Source organism: Suncus etruscus, chromosome 1 (genome assembly GCF_024139225.1).
Source record: "Suncus etruscus isolate mSunEtr1 chromosome 1, mSunEtr1.pri.cur, whole genome shotgun sequence".
Taxonomy (NCBI): domain Eukaryota; kingdom Metazoa; phylum Chordata; class Mammalia; order Eulipotyphla; family Soricidae; genus Suncus; species Suncus etruscus.
Window position 1 is genome coordinate 193,680,152 of NC_064848.1, and position 16,413 is coordinate 193,696,564.

General features: G+C 46.2%; 1 protein-coding gene across 1 annotated transcript in view; it reads left to right on the top strand.

Annotated features, from left to right (window-relative positions):
* The window catches only part of ITGB3 (integrin subunit beta 3), a 60,370-nt gene that overhangs the window by 20,216 nt on the left and 23,741 nt on the right, over nucleotides 1-16,413 (top strand). The window contains exons 3-10 of the mRNA XM_049781717.1: nucleotides 3,785-3,980; nucleotides 5,463-5,715; nucleotides 7,016-7,178; nucleotides 7,687-7,848; nucleotides 10,464-10,559; nucleotides 10,968-11,057; nucleotides 12,210-12,344; nucleotides 13,907-14,336. Coding sequence (XP_049637674.1) covers nucleotides 3,785-3,980; nucleotides 5,463-5,715; nucleotides 7,016-7,178; nucleotides 7,687-7,848; nucleotides 10,464-10,559; nucleotides 10,968-11,057; nucleotides 12,210-12,344; nucleotides 13,907-14,336 — 1,525 coding nt within the window. The remainder of the gene's footprint in view (nucleotides 1-3,784; nucleotides 3,981-5,462; nucleotides 5,716-7,015; nucleotides 7,179-7,686; nucleotides 7,849-10,463; nucleotides 10,560-10,967; nucleotides 11,058-12,209; nucleotides 12,345-13,906; nucleotides 14,337-16,413) is intronic.

The following is a 16,413-nucleotide window of genomic DNA, read 5'->3' on the forward strand; positions in this document are numbered from 1 at the left end:
GGTAAGGCGTTTGCCTTTCACTCACTGATCCAGGACGAATCTCAGTTCAATCCCCTGTGTCCCATATTGCCCCATATGGTCCCCCACGTCAGGAGTGATTTCTGAGCGCATAATCAGGAGTAACCCCTGAGCATCACCAGGTGTGGCCCCAAAACAAAACAAAACAAAACCCAAAACATATAGTATTCTGGGTTGAAGAGATATCACAGCGGCAGGGCGCTTACCTTACACGCAGCCAATTCAGGAGGGATGGTGGTTCAAATCTTGGCATCCCATATGGTCTCCCATGTCTTCCAGGAGTGATTTCTGAGTGTAGACCCATGAGTAATCCCTGAGAGCCCCTGGGTGTGACCCCCAAAAAACAAAAAAATATAGAGTATGCATATATATACACACACACACACATTTTTTCAATTGACAAAAAGTATTCTTGAGAACAAGAAGAGAATCACTTTCATTTGCATTTATTTATTTATACCTTCTCAAAGTATATGTGATATAAAATATAATGTTATATATTATACCTTCTTAAGTATATATGATTTATATTGAGTATATATATATCTATATACACACACACATACACACACTTTTTTTTTTCAATTTGGAGATCACACTCAGAGATATTCAGGGGTTACTCCTGTCTCTGTGATCACTGGTCAATCCTGACAGTGCTCAAGGACCAGTTGTGCTGAGGATTGAAACAAAACTATGTACATACAAGGCAAGCATCTTAATCTCTGTACTATTACTCTGGTCCTTATACATACATATATATTATTTGAGGTCCCTGTTCATAGGGCTCAGGGACTACTCCAGCTCAAAGTTCAGGCTTAAGCTCAATGCTTAAGTACTCTTAGTGCTTGGAAGACCTTGTGATGCCAGGGCTTGAATCCAGGCATTCTGAATGCAAAATAGGTGCATTAATCTGTTAACTTATTTCTCCAGTGCTCCCAGTTAAAATAAAATGAGGGTTAATTTAGACTAGTGTTAGATTTATCTTTAGGGCTAGGGTTAATGTAAAGGATTAGAGTTAGTATGAACATAGGGTATAAATACTATGTTTTGGGTTAGGTGAGGGTTAATATGAGGGTTAGCATTAGGGTTTGATTTAGAGGTTAGATTTACGGTCAGGTTTAGAATTAGTGTTAGGATAGGCTTTGGGTTCTTGTGATTTTTTTTTTTTTTTTTTTTTTTTTTGGTTTTTGGGCCACACCGGGGGTGCTCAGGGGTAATTCCTGGCTATCTGCTCAGAAATAGCTCCTGGCAGGCACGGGGGATCATATGGGACACCGGGATTCGAACCAACCACCTTAGGTCCTGGGTCGGCTGCTTGCAAAGCAAATGCCGCTGTGCTATCTCTCCGGGCCCGGTTCTTGTAATTTTATGTTTTGAAAGCAATTCACATTCTTAGTTTTATTTTATTTCCTAATCAATCCTATGATATAACAAGGATAATGATAATTGTTCACACTGTACTTTCCCAGTCTGCAAGATGGGATTAATAAAAAAAATAGTCAGAGCCTCTGTCATTCACCCGGGAAAGGGAGGGATTTCAACTGTCACAGCATTGTGGGTTGGAATTTCCTACCTTCATGCTTGGGATCTTCCCTTGGTTCTCAGTTATTTTTGCCCTTCTGTGTAATATCCGGTTTCATCGGGAACTGTCACTTAATATTTCTCCCCTCCCCTCCTTCCTATCTTCTCTTAGGAGTAACCTGGAGCCAAGCCATCTACCTTTTTCAGCCTGGGTTATTAAGGGAATGTGGCCCGAGTAGGTGGAGGTCACTGCCTCAGTCCTCTTTGGGGACAAAACACTCTTAGGAAAAGCTTGGCTGGGAGCCTGTTGTATTCCTGATCTCTGATGTCACTAGCCTGAAAAGGGAGGGAGGGCAGGAGGGAAAGAGAAAGTTTTGTTTCTTAGTGTTTATATATCTAAGGAAATTCATAACAAGACATAAAGATGGTCAGAATTCTTAGCACTTTAAATCTGCTTATAAGTGCTGTCACATTAGAAAATGGAGGGTCAGAAAACTCCCTCTGAAATGATTTCTCTCTTTGCTAAATAAAACAGTCTGAAGATGCAGACAGCAGGCCTTGTTCTTGTCCTGGGCTCTTCCTTCCCTCTCTCCTTCAGTCTCAGCGCCGGGAGAGAGAGGATCTGGCTGCCTGTGTCTTGTTCTTTTTACATTGCTACCTTTTTAGGAAACTTTTCTTTTTTTTTTTTTTTTTTTTTTTTTTTTTTTTTTTTTTGTGGTTTTTTGGGTCACACCCGGCAGTGCTCAGGGGTTACTCCTGGCTCCATGCTCAGAAATTGCTCCTGGCAGGCACAGGGGACCATATGGGACGCTGGGATTCGAACCGATGACCTCTTGCATGAAAGGCAAACACTTTACCTCCATGCTATCTCTCCAGCCCCTTTTTAGGAAACTTTTCTAAGTATACCTCTCGTTTCTGCCATTTGCTTTGGTCAAGTGATTTAACTTCTCTAAGCCTCAGTTTTCTTACCGAAAGAGGCTGCTGCAGCCTCTACGCCTGGAGTTACTTTCCAATGAGAACTGTGAGCACAGGACTTTCGGCAGTCCCTGGAAGTGCTTATCACTCTGCCTGATGGGCACCAAGTGTTCAATAAACAATGAGAGACTTGTTTGGGGATTTGGGGACGGGTTATTCATCCAGTTTCTAGAGAGGGTTGTTGTGGGAGTGTGTGTGTGTGTGTGGGGAGGACTTCAGCCTAGAGATTGTGAAATCTGTCCAGGGAGGGAGTTTCCAGTATCTCCAGCCAGCCCCCTCCACCTGGCAGAGTAGTCCATGGACTTGTGTCCATCCCAGGTTAGCTATGTGTGCTGAATTTCAGAGTCGGAGGGGATCCAAACCAGTGTTTTCTAATCCCCTTGTGGCCGGGTGGCCAAACAGTGGCACAAAGGAGCAAAAGGATAGATCGGAGGTCACATGGTTAATTGGAAGCAGACCTGGCATTGCACTTCTTTCCGGCTTCTAGCACTTTCTAGCACAGCACGTTCCACTTTCAAGATTCACACACACACACACACACACACACACACACACACACACACACACACACACACGGTGAAGTGCCAAAGTTTTTGGATGGGTGCGTAGTTTTCCCCCTTAGTCCTGGCAGGAGGGGAAACGGAAGTGGGAGGTTACTCTATTAAATCAGGGACCTGGTATTTTGAGATGTTCTCATGCTTGTAGAGTTCATTCATCAATGTTTTACCCAGAAACTTTATTTGGTTTGTTTTTAGGTCACATCTGGGGCAATGCTCATGGCTTACTCAGCTTTGCACTCAGGCATTGCTCTTTGATGGTGTCTGGGAACCCTATGGGGTGCTGAAGACTGAACTTGGGTTGGCTGCATGCAAGGCACACACCCCTACCTGCTGCCCCTGATACTATTTAAAGAGCATCGAATAAAACTGACTAGCTTTTGTTACTTACATTTATTATTAATCAATTAAATTTTTTTGCAGCCTTGTCGACAGTGCTGGGGATCACCAGGGCTGTGGTGCTGAGGAAGTTGTGTGGTGCTTGGGATTGAAGCTAAGGCTCTAGCTGCCAACCATGCACTCGCAGCCTTTAAGCTCTCTCCTCAGCTCTCACCTCGCCTTTCTGATGCTTCAGATGCTGTACAGGGGCCTAAGGACTGTCTCAGGAAAGACCACCCAGCTCATTTATGCTGTTTTTGCTCTTAAGTGCCTTAAGCGCCAAGGCCCTGGGAGGCTTCCACTCTGGTCATAGGGATCCGTGGGTTGTCTTGCAGGCCTTGCCTCCGGGCTCCCCCCGCTGTAACCTGAAGGAGAATCTGCTAAAGGATAGATGTTCCTCAGATTTCATCGAGTTCCCCGTCAGTGAGGCCCAAATCCTGGAGGCCAGACCCCTCAGCGACAAGGCCTCGGGAGACAGCTCCCAGATTACTCAAGTCAGTCCTCAGAGGATCGCTCTCCGGCTTCGGCCAGGTAGGGATGAGGCGGCCCCTGGGAGGGGTTCCAGACACACAGATACATGATGTGTGTGTGTGTGTGTGTGTGTGTGTGTGTGTGTGTGTGTGTGTGTGAGTTAGGGTGGGGGTTCTGAGAAGGAAGCCTGAGCAGGCAGGAGCTCACAGTGGTACAGGAAGAAGAGAAGGATGAAGAAAGAAAGGTGTGTGCAGAATATAAGACAGTGGAAAAGGGGTGGAGACTTGAGACTTTGGTCTGCATTTTGACTCTTCCTGTTTTAGCTCTTTGACTTCAGGAAGGTCCTAAACCCTTCTCTAACCTAGTAGGTACTTGGAAAAAACTTTGTTTTTTCTTTCCTCCAAAGTCTACTTAGCGCTTTGTGTTGAGGTACAGATAAGGTTCAAGAAAGCAATTTGGAAATGCCTTTACTTCATGTAATTGAGTGGGGAGTAGAGAAAACTGGGATAGAGGGGAGGGTTAGGCCAAATAGCTTTTTCAAGCATTTATTTACTTTAGTATCATGCTGTACTAAAAGGTGAAAGTTCAGTAGATAGAGTGTTTTTGCCTAGCATGTGGCTGACCTGAATTTGATTTCTGGCATCCCATATGATTCCCTCAGCCTGCCAGGAGTGGTCCCTGAGCACAGACCTAGGAGTAAGCCCTGAGCTCTAGTGGGTATAGCCAAAAAAACAACAACAATAATATCAACAATAATAACAGCAAGACTTTATAAAAGATTAGGAGAGTTAAGAGGTAAAAAGAGGAAGAAGAGACTAATCCTTTCAAGTAGGGTTTGATTAGGGAGATACCTAATCAAACAGTTTCCAACTGTGTCAGAAATCCACTCATTAAGTCTGAGAGGGAGAAGAGGAGAAAAACAAACCTCCAACGACCAGATAGTATACTGTGTAGAGCACTTGTTTTGCAAATGGTTGAACTGGGCTCAATCCTTGGTACCCCATATGGTCTTCAGACTCCACAGGAGTGACCACTGAGCACAGAGCCAGGAGTAAATGCTGAGCACTGTTGGGTTTGGCCCAAAACAAACAAAACAGAAAGAAAAGAAAAGAAGAAAGGAAGGAAGGAAAAGGAAGGAAGGAAGGAAGGAAGGAAGGAAGGAAGGAAGGAAGGAAGGAAGGAAAAGAAAGAAAAGAAGGGGGCAGAGAGATAACGCAGCGGTAGGGTGTTTGCTTTAGACGCTGAAGGATGGTGGTTCGAATCCCGGCATCCCATATGGTCCCCCAAGCCTGCCAGGAGCCATTTCTGAGCGTAGAGCCAGGATTAACCCCCCCACCACACACACACACACACACACACACACACACACACAGTGCTGCCAGGTGTGACCCAAAAACCAAAATAAAATAAAATAAAGAAGGAAGGAAGGAAAGAAGGAAGGAAGAGAAAGAAAGAAGGAAGGAAGGAAAAGAAAGAAAGAAAAAGAAAAAAGAAATAAAAGGAAGAAAGAACGAATAGAGAAGTGTACCTTCTGTTTTCCAGATGATTCCAAGATTTTCTCAGTCCAAGTCCGGCAGGTGGAGGATTACCCCGTGGACATCTACTACTTGATGGACCTGTCTTACTCCATGAAGGATGATCTCGGGAGCATACAGAATTTGGGGACCAAGTTGGCCTCCCAGATGCGCAAACTCACAAGTAACCTGAGGATTGGCTTCGGGGCCTTTGTGGACAAGCCTGTGTCACCTTACATGTACATCTCCCCGCCAGAGGCCCTCCACAACCCTTGCTATGAGTAAGTCCCACTCTCAACACCAGGGCAGCATCTCCACCCTTTGTCTCAAACAGATCCAAGTTTCAATTTTATTTCTAGCTCTCTTGTGTCTGTGTCTGCTGTCTCCTTGGCCAAGTCATCTCTTTCCTACTTGGGTCTTCCTGACTTACTGACAAGTGAGCTGACCTCTTGATGTGGAGTGTTGTGTCAATGAAAACCAGACTGTTTAGAGACTTAGAAAAAATCGTATGCACTTCTCGATCTTGGTTATTAAAAATAGGTAGGAGCACCTCATTGGAAAAGGAGAAAAACAGAGAAATTATAGACTAATAAATTGAGGAATTATGATTTCAGAAGGATTGATCCCATAGTTGCTTCCCCTCTCGAGTGTAAAGAAACTTCTACAGGGTAAAATTAAAGGAATTAACTCTTGAAGAAATAGAAAAGGATACAAATGATATTTATTAAATCCTTTGATATTTCTGTATTGACAACTGCTGACACTGGCTTACTACTAAAGGGTTTCTTAATCCTTTGTTATTATTATTATTTGTTTTTATTTTAATTATTTGTTGTTGTTATTATTATTATTATTATTATTATTATTTGAGAGGGGACAATTTCTGGCAGTACTCAGGAGATTGGTTCATGTGGTTCCTGAGACTGAATCGGATTGAGCTTATTTATGCCTTACCCCTTGCACTATCTTCCTGGCTCCAGGGCTTATTTTTATTTTTTTTAATTGGTAGAGACTCTTGCAAATCCGTGGGCTTTCATAATCTAAAATGATGGTTCCTGAGTCTGATGAACTGTATGTAAGTTAACCTTTTGGTTTTCAAAGTGATGTGATATGATCACACATTTCCCCATAAAGACGTCAGCCATCAAGTAAATAAACACGCTGTTAGATGGACACAGACATGCCTCTCTGGCACCAATCTATTAATTTATTGATCTTTCAGAAACATTAAGTTACTCATGAACTTGTGCTCTGTCACTGTCAGAGTTACATTAGCAAAGAGGTAAGTGCAGGTGGTGACAACTAAGACCCTCACATGTTTTAAAACACAAAAGAGTCTGAAACAAAATCATGTTTATCCCCTTCTTTTGGTTTTATGGGCCACACCCAGAGATGCTCAAAGGCTGCTCCTGGCTCTGTGCTTGTAGTTCACAGTCAGCAGGGTTCAGGGGATCATGAGATGTTGGGGACTGAACCTGGGCCCCCCCCCTCATGTCCCTGGCCCTGGTCCTTTTCCTTCCCTCCCACTCCCCATGTAACCTCCCATCAGGCTAGAGCTTTAATGCTCTCCTCCCTTCTCAGCATGAAGACCACCTGCTTGCCCATGTTTGGCTACAAGCATGTGCTGACACTCACAGACCAAGTGACACGCTTCAATGAGGAGGTGAAGAAGCAAAGTGTGTCAAGGAACAGAGATGCTCCCGAGGGTGGCTTTGATGCCATCATGCAGGCGACCGTGTGTGATGTGAGTTTGGAGGCCATGGAGTGCCAGCTGGGGGTTTGGGGGGGAACAGCCTCCAGGGCAGGGCTTTAGGAGGATAAGCAGTGAATTGCTCCTGATTCTGACCTCTGTTTGGATTTATTTTCCGGCAGGGCCGAAGCCAAAGTCACAGGTAGGGCCTGGGAGAGCATCTTTCCACCTCTGGAAGTGAACCAAGGGTTACCATAGCCTAGTGAGATCTTTTCTAGCTCCTCCCAGTCTAGCTCTTCAGAAGCAGGTGGGCTTTTAGATGGACCATGGGATCATCATTGAAAATATTTGATATGGAATTGAAAAGGGTATCTTTGAGACTAGACTATTTTTACAGAAGAGCAGGCATCCTCCAGTTAGATTTGAGGCCTGAAACCAAGGTCCTTCTTCAAGGCATCTTGTCTAGACCTTCAATCAAGGGAGGGCCTTTTGTATTTGTTTTCTACATCAACATGACTCAAGTTGGTTTCTCTTTCTTGCCCTTTGTTTTCTTTCTTTAAAGGACAAGGTTGGCTGGAGAAATGATGCTTCCCACTTGTTGGTATTCACCACTGATGCCAAGACTCACATAGCCCTAGATGGGAGGCTGGCAGGCATTGTCCAGCCCAACGATGGGCTGTGTCACATTGGCAGAGACAACCATTACTCTGCCTCCACTACCATGGTGAGAGCCCCGGTAGTCCCCTACCTATGGTGAGGTAGGGGACCTATTCCCTATGGGACAGGGAAATCTTTGTATGTTAATATCTGAGTAGGAATCCTTGCTCTGGGTGGCGGGCAACACTGGTTCAACCTGGACCATCACAGACCAACTGGACATTCCTTCAGGAAATAGCCAGCACCAGCCTCTGAATGTTAGAGGTATTGAGGCCTATGGTTAGTGAAAACCTCTGCACTGCCCTTGACATTATCTATGGCACCATAACAACCAGATAATTAAAAAAATTTGCTCATTCAGCTGGAAATGGACCTTTTCCTGTACTCTGGCACTCAAAAGTACTCAGTTTTTGTGCTCACTAATTGTTGAAAGAAAACAGAGGGAGGGATGCTGAGGATATCCAGAGCACAGAGAGCAGCATGTGTCAATCCTGGCCAAAGAGCTCAGTGTCATTCAATTTGAAGAACAATGAAGGGATCATTGAACCCATACATGAGATCTATCTCTATTTTGCATGACCAGGGAAGGTTATATAGAAAGAAGTTTACAATAAAACAGGATGAATTTCTGTAATCCAGAAAAACAAAAAAATCAGACCCAAGAAAGCCAGTACTAGACCAGGAGAAAGCCAATGTGTCTGTCAACTAGAGGCCCTAGATTCTGTCCTTGATACTTTGTGGCCCTCTGGCCACTGCAGGGTGTGGTCCTTGTGGCTCCTGAGCACTGCTAGAGTGGCCCTGGAAGTCCCTGAGTAACCCTGGACTGAAGCAGCATTGTATGGCTGGGCCTGCAGAGCAGGAAGGACCACCAAGGTGTGGTCCCCAGGCTCCAATACTTCTTGGAAGGGAAAGAAAGGGAATACTAATAATCTGAGCAGCTTGGTTAGAAGAGGTAGGAACTCTTCAACGTCTCTCTCTCTCTCTCCTTCTCTCTCTCTCCCTCTCACTCTCTCCCTCCCTCTCTCTCCTTCCCCCCTCTCTATCTCTCTTTCTCTCAGGGGATGGGCAGCTCTGAAGCAGTGTGCAGGGGACCCAGGGCCACTCCTACTGATATTTGGTCAGCCAAGCCAGGAAGCTCACTGTGGGACTCCAAAATACAGTGCTGCTTGGGCCTTGTGGTATCAAGGGATTCAAGGCTACACCCCATGATTCTTTTTTTTCACCCCATGATTTTTGGGGAACTATGAGGTACCAGGTATCAACCAGGATTGGGTATCCCCTATCACCTGTTGTGTTCTCAGCCCCTCCCTAGCTCATACACAAGATTTAAATGACTTATTTCCTTATTTATGGTCCATGAAAGCCCTCTCTATATCTTTGTTTATGGGCTCTACAAACAGTGCTCAGGGACCTGGAGTCACTCCTGGCAGATCTTAGTCAAGTTGTGCCACTGGCAGCATGGTCTGACTTGGGCCATGTGTCTTAGCAACTCCAGGTCAGCAGGACCATACCTGGTAAATGCTGGGGAGGAAGAATGAGGGTCTAGGGACTGAACTCAGGGTCTTGTGCCTGTCAGGCATGTGCAGTAGCCTTTTGAATCCTCTCCTCACCTTTGAATTTTTGGGGGAGGGCGGATTTTGAGGCCACACCCGGGAGTAATCAGGGATTACTCTTGGTTTAGCGCTCAGAATTTACTCCTGGCAGGCTCAGGGGGACCATATGTCATGCCAGGGATTGAATCTAAGTCTGCTGCTAGCAAAGCAAATTGCTGTGCTATGGCTTCAGCTCCTGATCCTTGAATTCTTTATCTCTTTAAGGACCATGGAGTCACTACATTTCTCTTTGGCTATTGAAAGGGACCCCCGCGTAAAAGCAAAGGGGATGATGTTATGAGGTCCCTGCAAGATATAGGCTCCCTCAGGACATATTTCCAACCCACCAGTATCCCCAGTGTCACCTGAGTTCCTGGGTAATAGCTGTACTCAGGCAATAACAGATGAGTTTAGGCAAAACACCCTAATTTGGACAGAGGAAAATGAAGAGCCACTGCAAAGGCCTACCCTTAGAGAGTTTCAGAGTTGAGTAAGGAGCTAGTCTACTACTAAGACAAGATGCATGGTTAGTGGTCAATGGGTAATATTGTCAATAAGGACTTTAGATGTTTGAAGGGGGCAAGCTTATTAGGTGGAAGGTCAAGGAGAGCCTCAAGAGAAAATGGGGCTTTTCTGGGACCTAAGGAAGGAGGAGAGCCAACATACTATAGGGGAGAATGAGTAGGCCTGGTTAGTGGTAAGTAGAAGGAAAGAGGTGAATGATAACCAGATAGAAAGGTTGAGACACCCAGCCAATGTATTTCTAAAGGTTCCAGAATAGGAAGATGCTTCAAAATGGCCAGGCCCATCCAGAACTTGGCCATGGGAGCTGCTTTGTGGTGTGAATGCATCAGATTAGAGTCAGGAGAAAGGTGCCTAATGTTGATGCCAGTATTCTCATTTCTCCTTGGGATTTATAGCTGGTTTTATGCTGCTACTTACCCTTCTAGCCCTTATATTGAACAAAGGGTAAAAAGAACTCCATTGTTTGGGCCATAGCCCTAATGACCAATGCTCTGCTTAAGGCTTCATTTTCAGGGATGCATGTGGGACATTTTTACTAAAACCTCCACGTCCTTCCTCTTGCCAGGATTATCCTTCTCTGGGACTAATGACAGAGAAACTCTCTCAGAAAAACATCAACTTGATCTTTGCAGTGACTGAAAATGTGGTCAGTCTGTACCAGGTGACTGTCTTCTGGGTTTCCCCTGGCTTGGGAGTGGGCGGTGATTGGTGGACCTGTCTGGGGAGAACAGCACTGTGATTGGCTGTGGCCCCCAACTCGGAAGGGCCTCTTTAGTCTGATCCCAAGGGCCAATGATTCTTTTCTCTGCTTCTCTCCTCTACCTCTGTTAGCACTGGGATGTTGGTGCAGTAGTAGAGGGGAGTAATCCAATCAGGGGAGACTTCTCCATAATTTTGCTCACGACTGAAAGCCACTATTTTATCTTCTGGCAGTACCAAGTCAAATATTCCACCCTTCGTGCAATCTCTGAGGCTCCCTCTAGTTTGGAGGGGTAGAGGAGGGCTTTTAGAGACTCCCCTCTACTACTGCTCCTTCAATCGCTCAGTCCTGGCCATCTCTGTCTTCTAGAACTACAGTGAACTTATCCCAGGGACCACCGTGGGAGTCCTGTCTGCTGATTCTAGCAATGTCCTTCAGCTCATCGTTGATGCCTATGGGGTAGGTGTCACATTGGGAATGGGCATTCTAAGGGTTTGCCTTGCTTGGCATTACCCAGGCGGGCTCAGACTTGAGAATCCCAGCAGCTGGTCCATCAAGCAGTCTTCATTAACTTCCTCCTGTTCTTCCAGATGCCACGCCATGGGCAAACTTCAGGAATGCGAAGAAATGATTCAGGGGGCCAGAGTGATAGCACCACCATGCATGTGACCCACCCGGGATAGACCCGGCTTCGATCCCGGCATCCCATACTGTACCTCTGAGCCTGCTAGGAGTGATTTCTGAGCACAGAGCCAGGAGTAACCCCTGAGTGCTGCCAGGTGTGACCCAAAAACCAAAAACAAACAAACAAAAAAAGAAATGATGCATAAAGATGCCAGGGACTGTCAGGAAGAAAAGAAGCACCCAGATGAGGTGGAGGTGGAGATGGGTAGAGAACAAGAAGATGGGCCTGTGGATAAGGAAGGCCCAAAAGTTTTGACAGGGCAAGAATAAAGGAGAGCTGGGCTCCATCACTGCAGTGGTGTGAAGGGAGCTGACTCACAGGAAGGTGGGATTGCTGAAGGGGGTTGGGAGGTGCCCTTGCCACGGTGACCAGCCCTAGTGCTTTCTTGAGTCCTCTGCACACTCTGGTGGTTCTCAGGTAAACTTCAGTGTTTGGAACAAGTAGGAGGAGTCCAGGGCATCCTGGTGTCTCTTGTTTTATTTTGTTTTAGTTTTTGTTTTTTGGCCACACCCAATGACACTCAGGGGTTACTCCTGGCTATGTGCTCAGAAATTGTGCTTGCTTTGGGGAACCATATGTTTTTTTTTTTTTTAGTTTAGTTTAGTTTTATTTTGTTTTGGTTTTTTGGTCACATCCAGCAGCACTCAGGGGTCACTCATGGCTCTATGCTCAGAAATTGCTCCTGGCAGGCTCAGGGGACCATATGGAATGACGGGATTTGACCACCATCCTTCTGCATCTAAGGCAAAAGCCCTACCACTGTGCCATATCTCTGGCCCAGGGGGACCATATGGGATGCTGGGGATCGAACTGAGGTCCATCCTAGGACAGCCGCTTGCAAAGCAAATGCCCTACTACTGTACTATTGCTCTGGCCCCCCTGGTGTCTCTTGACTCACTTCTTTTCCTTCTGCTCTTTCTGCTCAGAAAATCCGCTCTAAAGTGGAACTGGAAGTGCGTGATCTCCCCGAGGAGTTGTCTCTGTCCTTCAACGCCACCTGCCTCAACAACGAGGTCATTCCTGGCCTCAAGTCTTGTGTGGGACTCAAGATTGGAGACACAGTGAGTTGGGCTGGGGAGGGGATTGGACTCAACTTAGCCTCTGGCTGATATTCCCCTAGTCTTTGGACACACTCTCCCTTCCCTGTGTTTTCTTCCTGAATAAGTTAGATGTTAGGGACCTGCTGGCCTCTCTCACTAAGGCATCTGTTGGCTAAATCTTCTGTTAAGTGACCTTCACGATTGGGATCTTCACAAACCATTTTGGTCTCTTCTATGTTTCTAAGATTGTTTTGTCCCTTTTGTCCCTTCCCTTAGAGATTGAAGCAGTCTTCAATCTCTCTCAAGGTAATGATTTTTGTGGGTTTTTTTTTCATAATATAAGGCAGCATATCAGCTCTGCCTATTTATTGAGCACAAACTCTGCACCTACCATTTTCTGGTGGCTGCAAGTTCAGTCAGTGAAACAGACCCAGTATCTTCCCTCATGGGACTTCAGGCTGTGAGTGTTCATATTGTCCCTCTGTCCCTCTTCTGCATTCCTTCCTCAGTGTTTGGGTCTCTTCTGCTTTTGCCTACAAGTCTGGTGAAATGGGGGAGAGGTAAGAGATGTTGTCTCTTTCTGTACTGCCTTTTGTCCATACTTACACACATCATCATTTGTATCACCATTCTTTTTTCATTTTGTGTATCTCTATCTCCAACCTTCTGTTCATTCATCTAAATTCTAGGCACATGTATACACTCTCTGTAAGAAATATTGGTCTGAAATATATTTGATTTCCCAAGCGCTGAGCCATTATGTGGAAATGGCCAGAGCTTCTGAGCCTGCGGTCGGCTACTGTGTGCTGAGAAGGTGCCTTGAGCTTCTTGTGAGATTTCACAATTAGCCCAGGCTCGCTTAGTAGGTCAGTGTGTCACAACATCACATGTTCTATTCTGTTTTTTTTTTTGAGCTGCTTTATTTCATGTGTGCATGGAAGAAATGCAAGCTGTAAGACAGTCTGCACCCTGCCCAGTGCATACCTCTCTACAGGTTCTTGTTTTTGCTTTGCAAACCTTGGGAGTGGGAAGGCTGAGGAATCCCAGATTATAGGAGACTCTTCCCTGTTGCAAGTTAGCCCCTGAAGAGGTTGACTGATGGAGGGATGGAGGATGAGGTCTTTCCCCTTCAGCTCGAAGCACGCGTCTGCCACCCTGTCTATCTGGTTCTGAGGTGAAATGGCAGGTAAACAGCTCGCAGACAGTCAGGCTTGTGGAAATATTAGCTTTATTCGGTGGACAAGACTGAAGTCTAGAGCCTCAGCATCAGTTCCTGCCAAAAGCCTCTTGCCTTCCACAGACCGTTGTTTTTATCCCCCAGAATCAGGTACCACCCAATGGTGGGAGCAGAATCAGGTACCACCCTAGGGTGGGGGCAGAATGGCAGGTCACACCCTAGGGTAGGGCACAATCACCGATCAGGTTAGGGTCAGTAACATAATAATCCCCTAAAATATTTACATACACAACATTCCCTACTCCTAATATGGGTCCTGTTGGGCAGAGCAGGGAACAGTTTCCCTGCAGGACCAGAGCAGAAGTGGGTCCACTTGCATCTGAATATTATTTTGCTTCTTGTGCAGGTGAGTTTCAGCATTGAGGCCAAGGTGCGCGGCTGCCCCCAGGAGAAGGAAAAGTCCTTCACCATCAAGCCTGTGGGATTCAAGGACAGTCTCACCGTGCAGGTCACCTTTGACTGTGACTGTGCCTGCCAGGCCTGGGCAGAGCCTTCCAGTAACCGCTGCAACAATGGCAACGGAACCTTTGAATGTGGGGTGTGCCTCTGTGGGCCTGGCTGGCTGGGATCCCAGTGTGAGTGCTCCGAGGAGGATTATCATCCTTCCCAGCAGGATGAGTGCAGCCCCCGAGAGGGGCAACCTGTCTGCAGCCAGCGTGGTGAATGCCTCTGTGGCCAATGCGTCTGCCACAGCAGTGACTTTGGCAAGATCACTGGCAAGTACTGCGAATGTGATGACTTCTCCTGTGTCCGCTACAAGGGAGAGATGTGCTCGGGTACGTACAATTGCACATTCCTCCTCTATCACTGACCATGCATCATGCATTCATCCATGGTTGCAGCATCTGAAAACGTAGGCCAGGTGATCACAGGAAGTGGTAGCAGGCAGGACAGAGGAGATGGCAGAAAACACAGGGCTGGGAAGGTGGCGCTAGAGGTAAGCTGTCTGCCTTGCAAGCGCTAGGTTCGATCCCCCAGCGTCCCATATGGTCCCTCCAAGCCAGGGGCAATTCTGAGCGCATAACCAGGAGTAAACCCTGAGCATCAAACGGGTGTGGCCCAAAACAAACAAACAAAAAAAAAAAGAAAAAAAAAGAAAAGAAAAAGTAAACAAACAAGTTTTCTCAATTCCCTGTGTCTTTGCTTTGGAAGTAAAAGAGGTCAGAAATGAATTGCTACCCCTGGGGGCTTCTCCTGTTGCTACCCCTGGGGGCTTCTCCTGTAATCACTGAGGGAAAAGTGGGGGGACTAGAAGGTAAAAATAGGGACCTGGGGCTGGAGTAGTGGCGCAAGCAGTAAGACATCTGCCTTGCGTGCGCTAGCCAAGGACTGACCTCGATCCGATCCCTGGCATCCCATATAGTCCCCCAAGCCAGGAACGATTTCTGAGCGCTTAACCAGGAGTAACCCCTGAGCATCACTGGGTATGGCCCCAAAACCAAACCCCCCCCCAAAAAAAAGAAAAGAAAATAGGGACCACTGCCATAGCACTGTTGCAACTGACCTGGGCTTGATCTCTAGCATCCCATGTGGTCCCCTGAGCCTGTCAGAAGTAATCTCTCTCTCTCTCTCTCTCTCTCTCTCTCTCTCTCTCTCTCTCTCTCTCTCTCTCTCTCTCTCCCTCTCTCCCCCTCCCTCCCTCTCTCTCCCTCCCTCTCTCTCTCTCTAACATTATTTGCATTATTTTTTTTTTGGGCCACACCCAGTGACGCTCAGAAATTGTTCCTGGCTTGGGAGCCATATGGGACACCGGGGATTGAGCACAGGTCCGTCCTGGGTCAGTCACGTGCAAGGCAAATGCCCTACTGCAGCGCTATTGCTCCAGCCCCTGTATTATTGTTAAGGAAATAATGCCATGTATGTTACTTTACTCCTTTCAGCACCCAAATCTTGTATTATTATTTTTTATCAGCCCTTCTATTATTTTTCAACTCCACATGTGATTCTTTAAATTTAAATTAATTGTTTAATTTATTTAGTCAAAAAATTTTTTTTTGGTTTTTGGGTCACACCCGGCAGTGCTCAGGGGTTCCTTCTGGCTTTACACCCAGAAATTGCTCCTAGCAGGCTCGGAGGACCATATGGGATGCCAGAATTTGAACCACCGTCCTTCTGCATGAAAGGCACATGCCCTGCCTCCATGCTATCTCTCCAGCCCCTATTTAGTTAAATTTTAATTTAAAAATTGCAGGGGATTGAGGCTGGAGAGATAGCAAGGAGGTAAGGCGTTTGCTTTGCATTGCAGAAGGACGGTGGTTCAAATCCCGGCATCCCATAAGGTCCCCGAGCCTGCCAGGAGCGATTTCTGAGCATAGAGCCAGGAGCAACCCCTGAGTGCTGCCGGGTGTGACCCCCCCCCCCAAGAAAAATCGCAGGGGAAATTTGGGCCATACCTGGTTATGATCAACTAGGCTGCTCCTAGCTCTATGCTTGGGGGTCATTCCTGGATGTGTTCAAGGTACTGGGGATTAGGCTCAAACTCCCTACAAGCAAGGTCTGTACTTAACATTTTGCGCTATCTTTCTGTCTTTTAATGAAAATGATATTTTATTAAAATAATTCATTCTTCTATTGCTCAACAGCCACATGTGGTCATGCTGTCATGTTGTACAGCAAATCTATTGAAAGGCAATGCCATAGAGACTGCAGATTGGGGGTAAAGTTTTTGGCTTCTTATTTGCAGAATACTGAGTTCTTGAGTTGTCTTAATCATTAGAAAATTTAGGTCCAGGGCAGGAGCAGTGGCACAAGTGGTAGGGCATTTGCCTTGCACACACTAACGTAGGACAAACTGCAGTTCAATCCCCCTGCGTCACATATGGTCCCCCAACCAGGAGCGATTTCTGAGCTCAT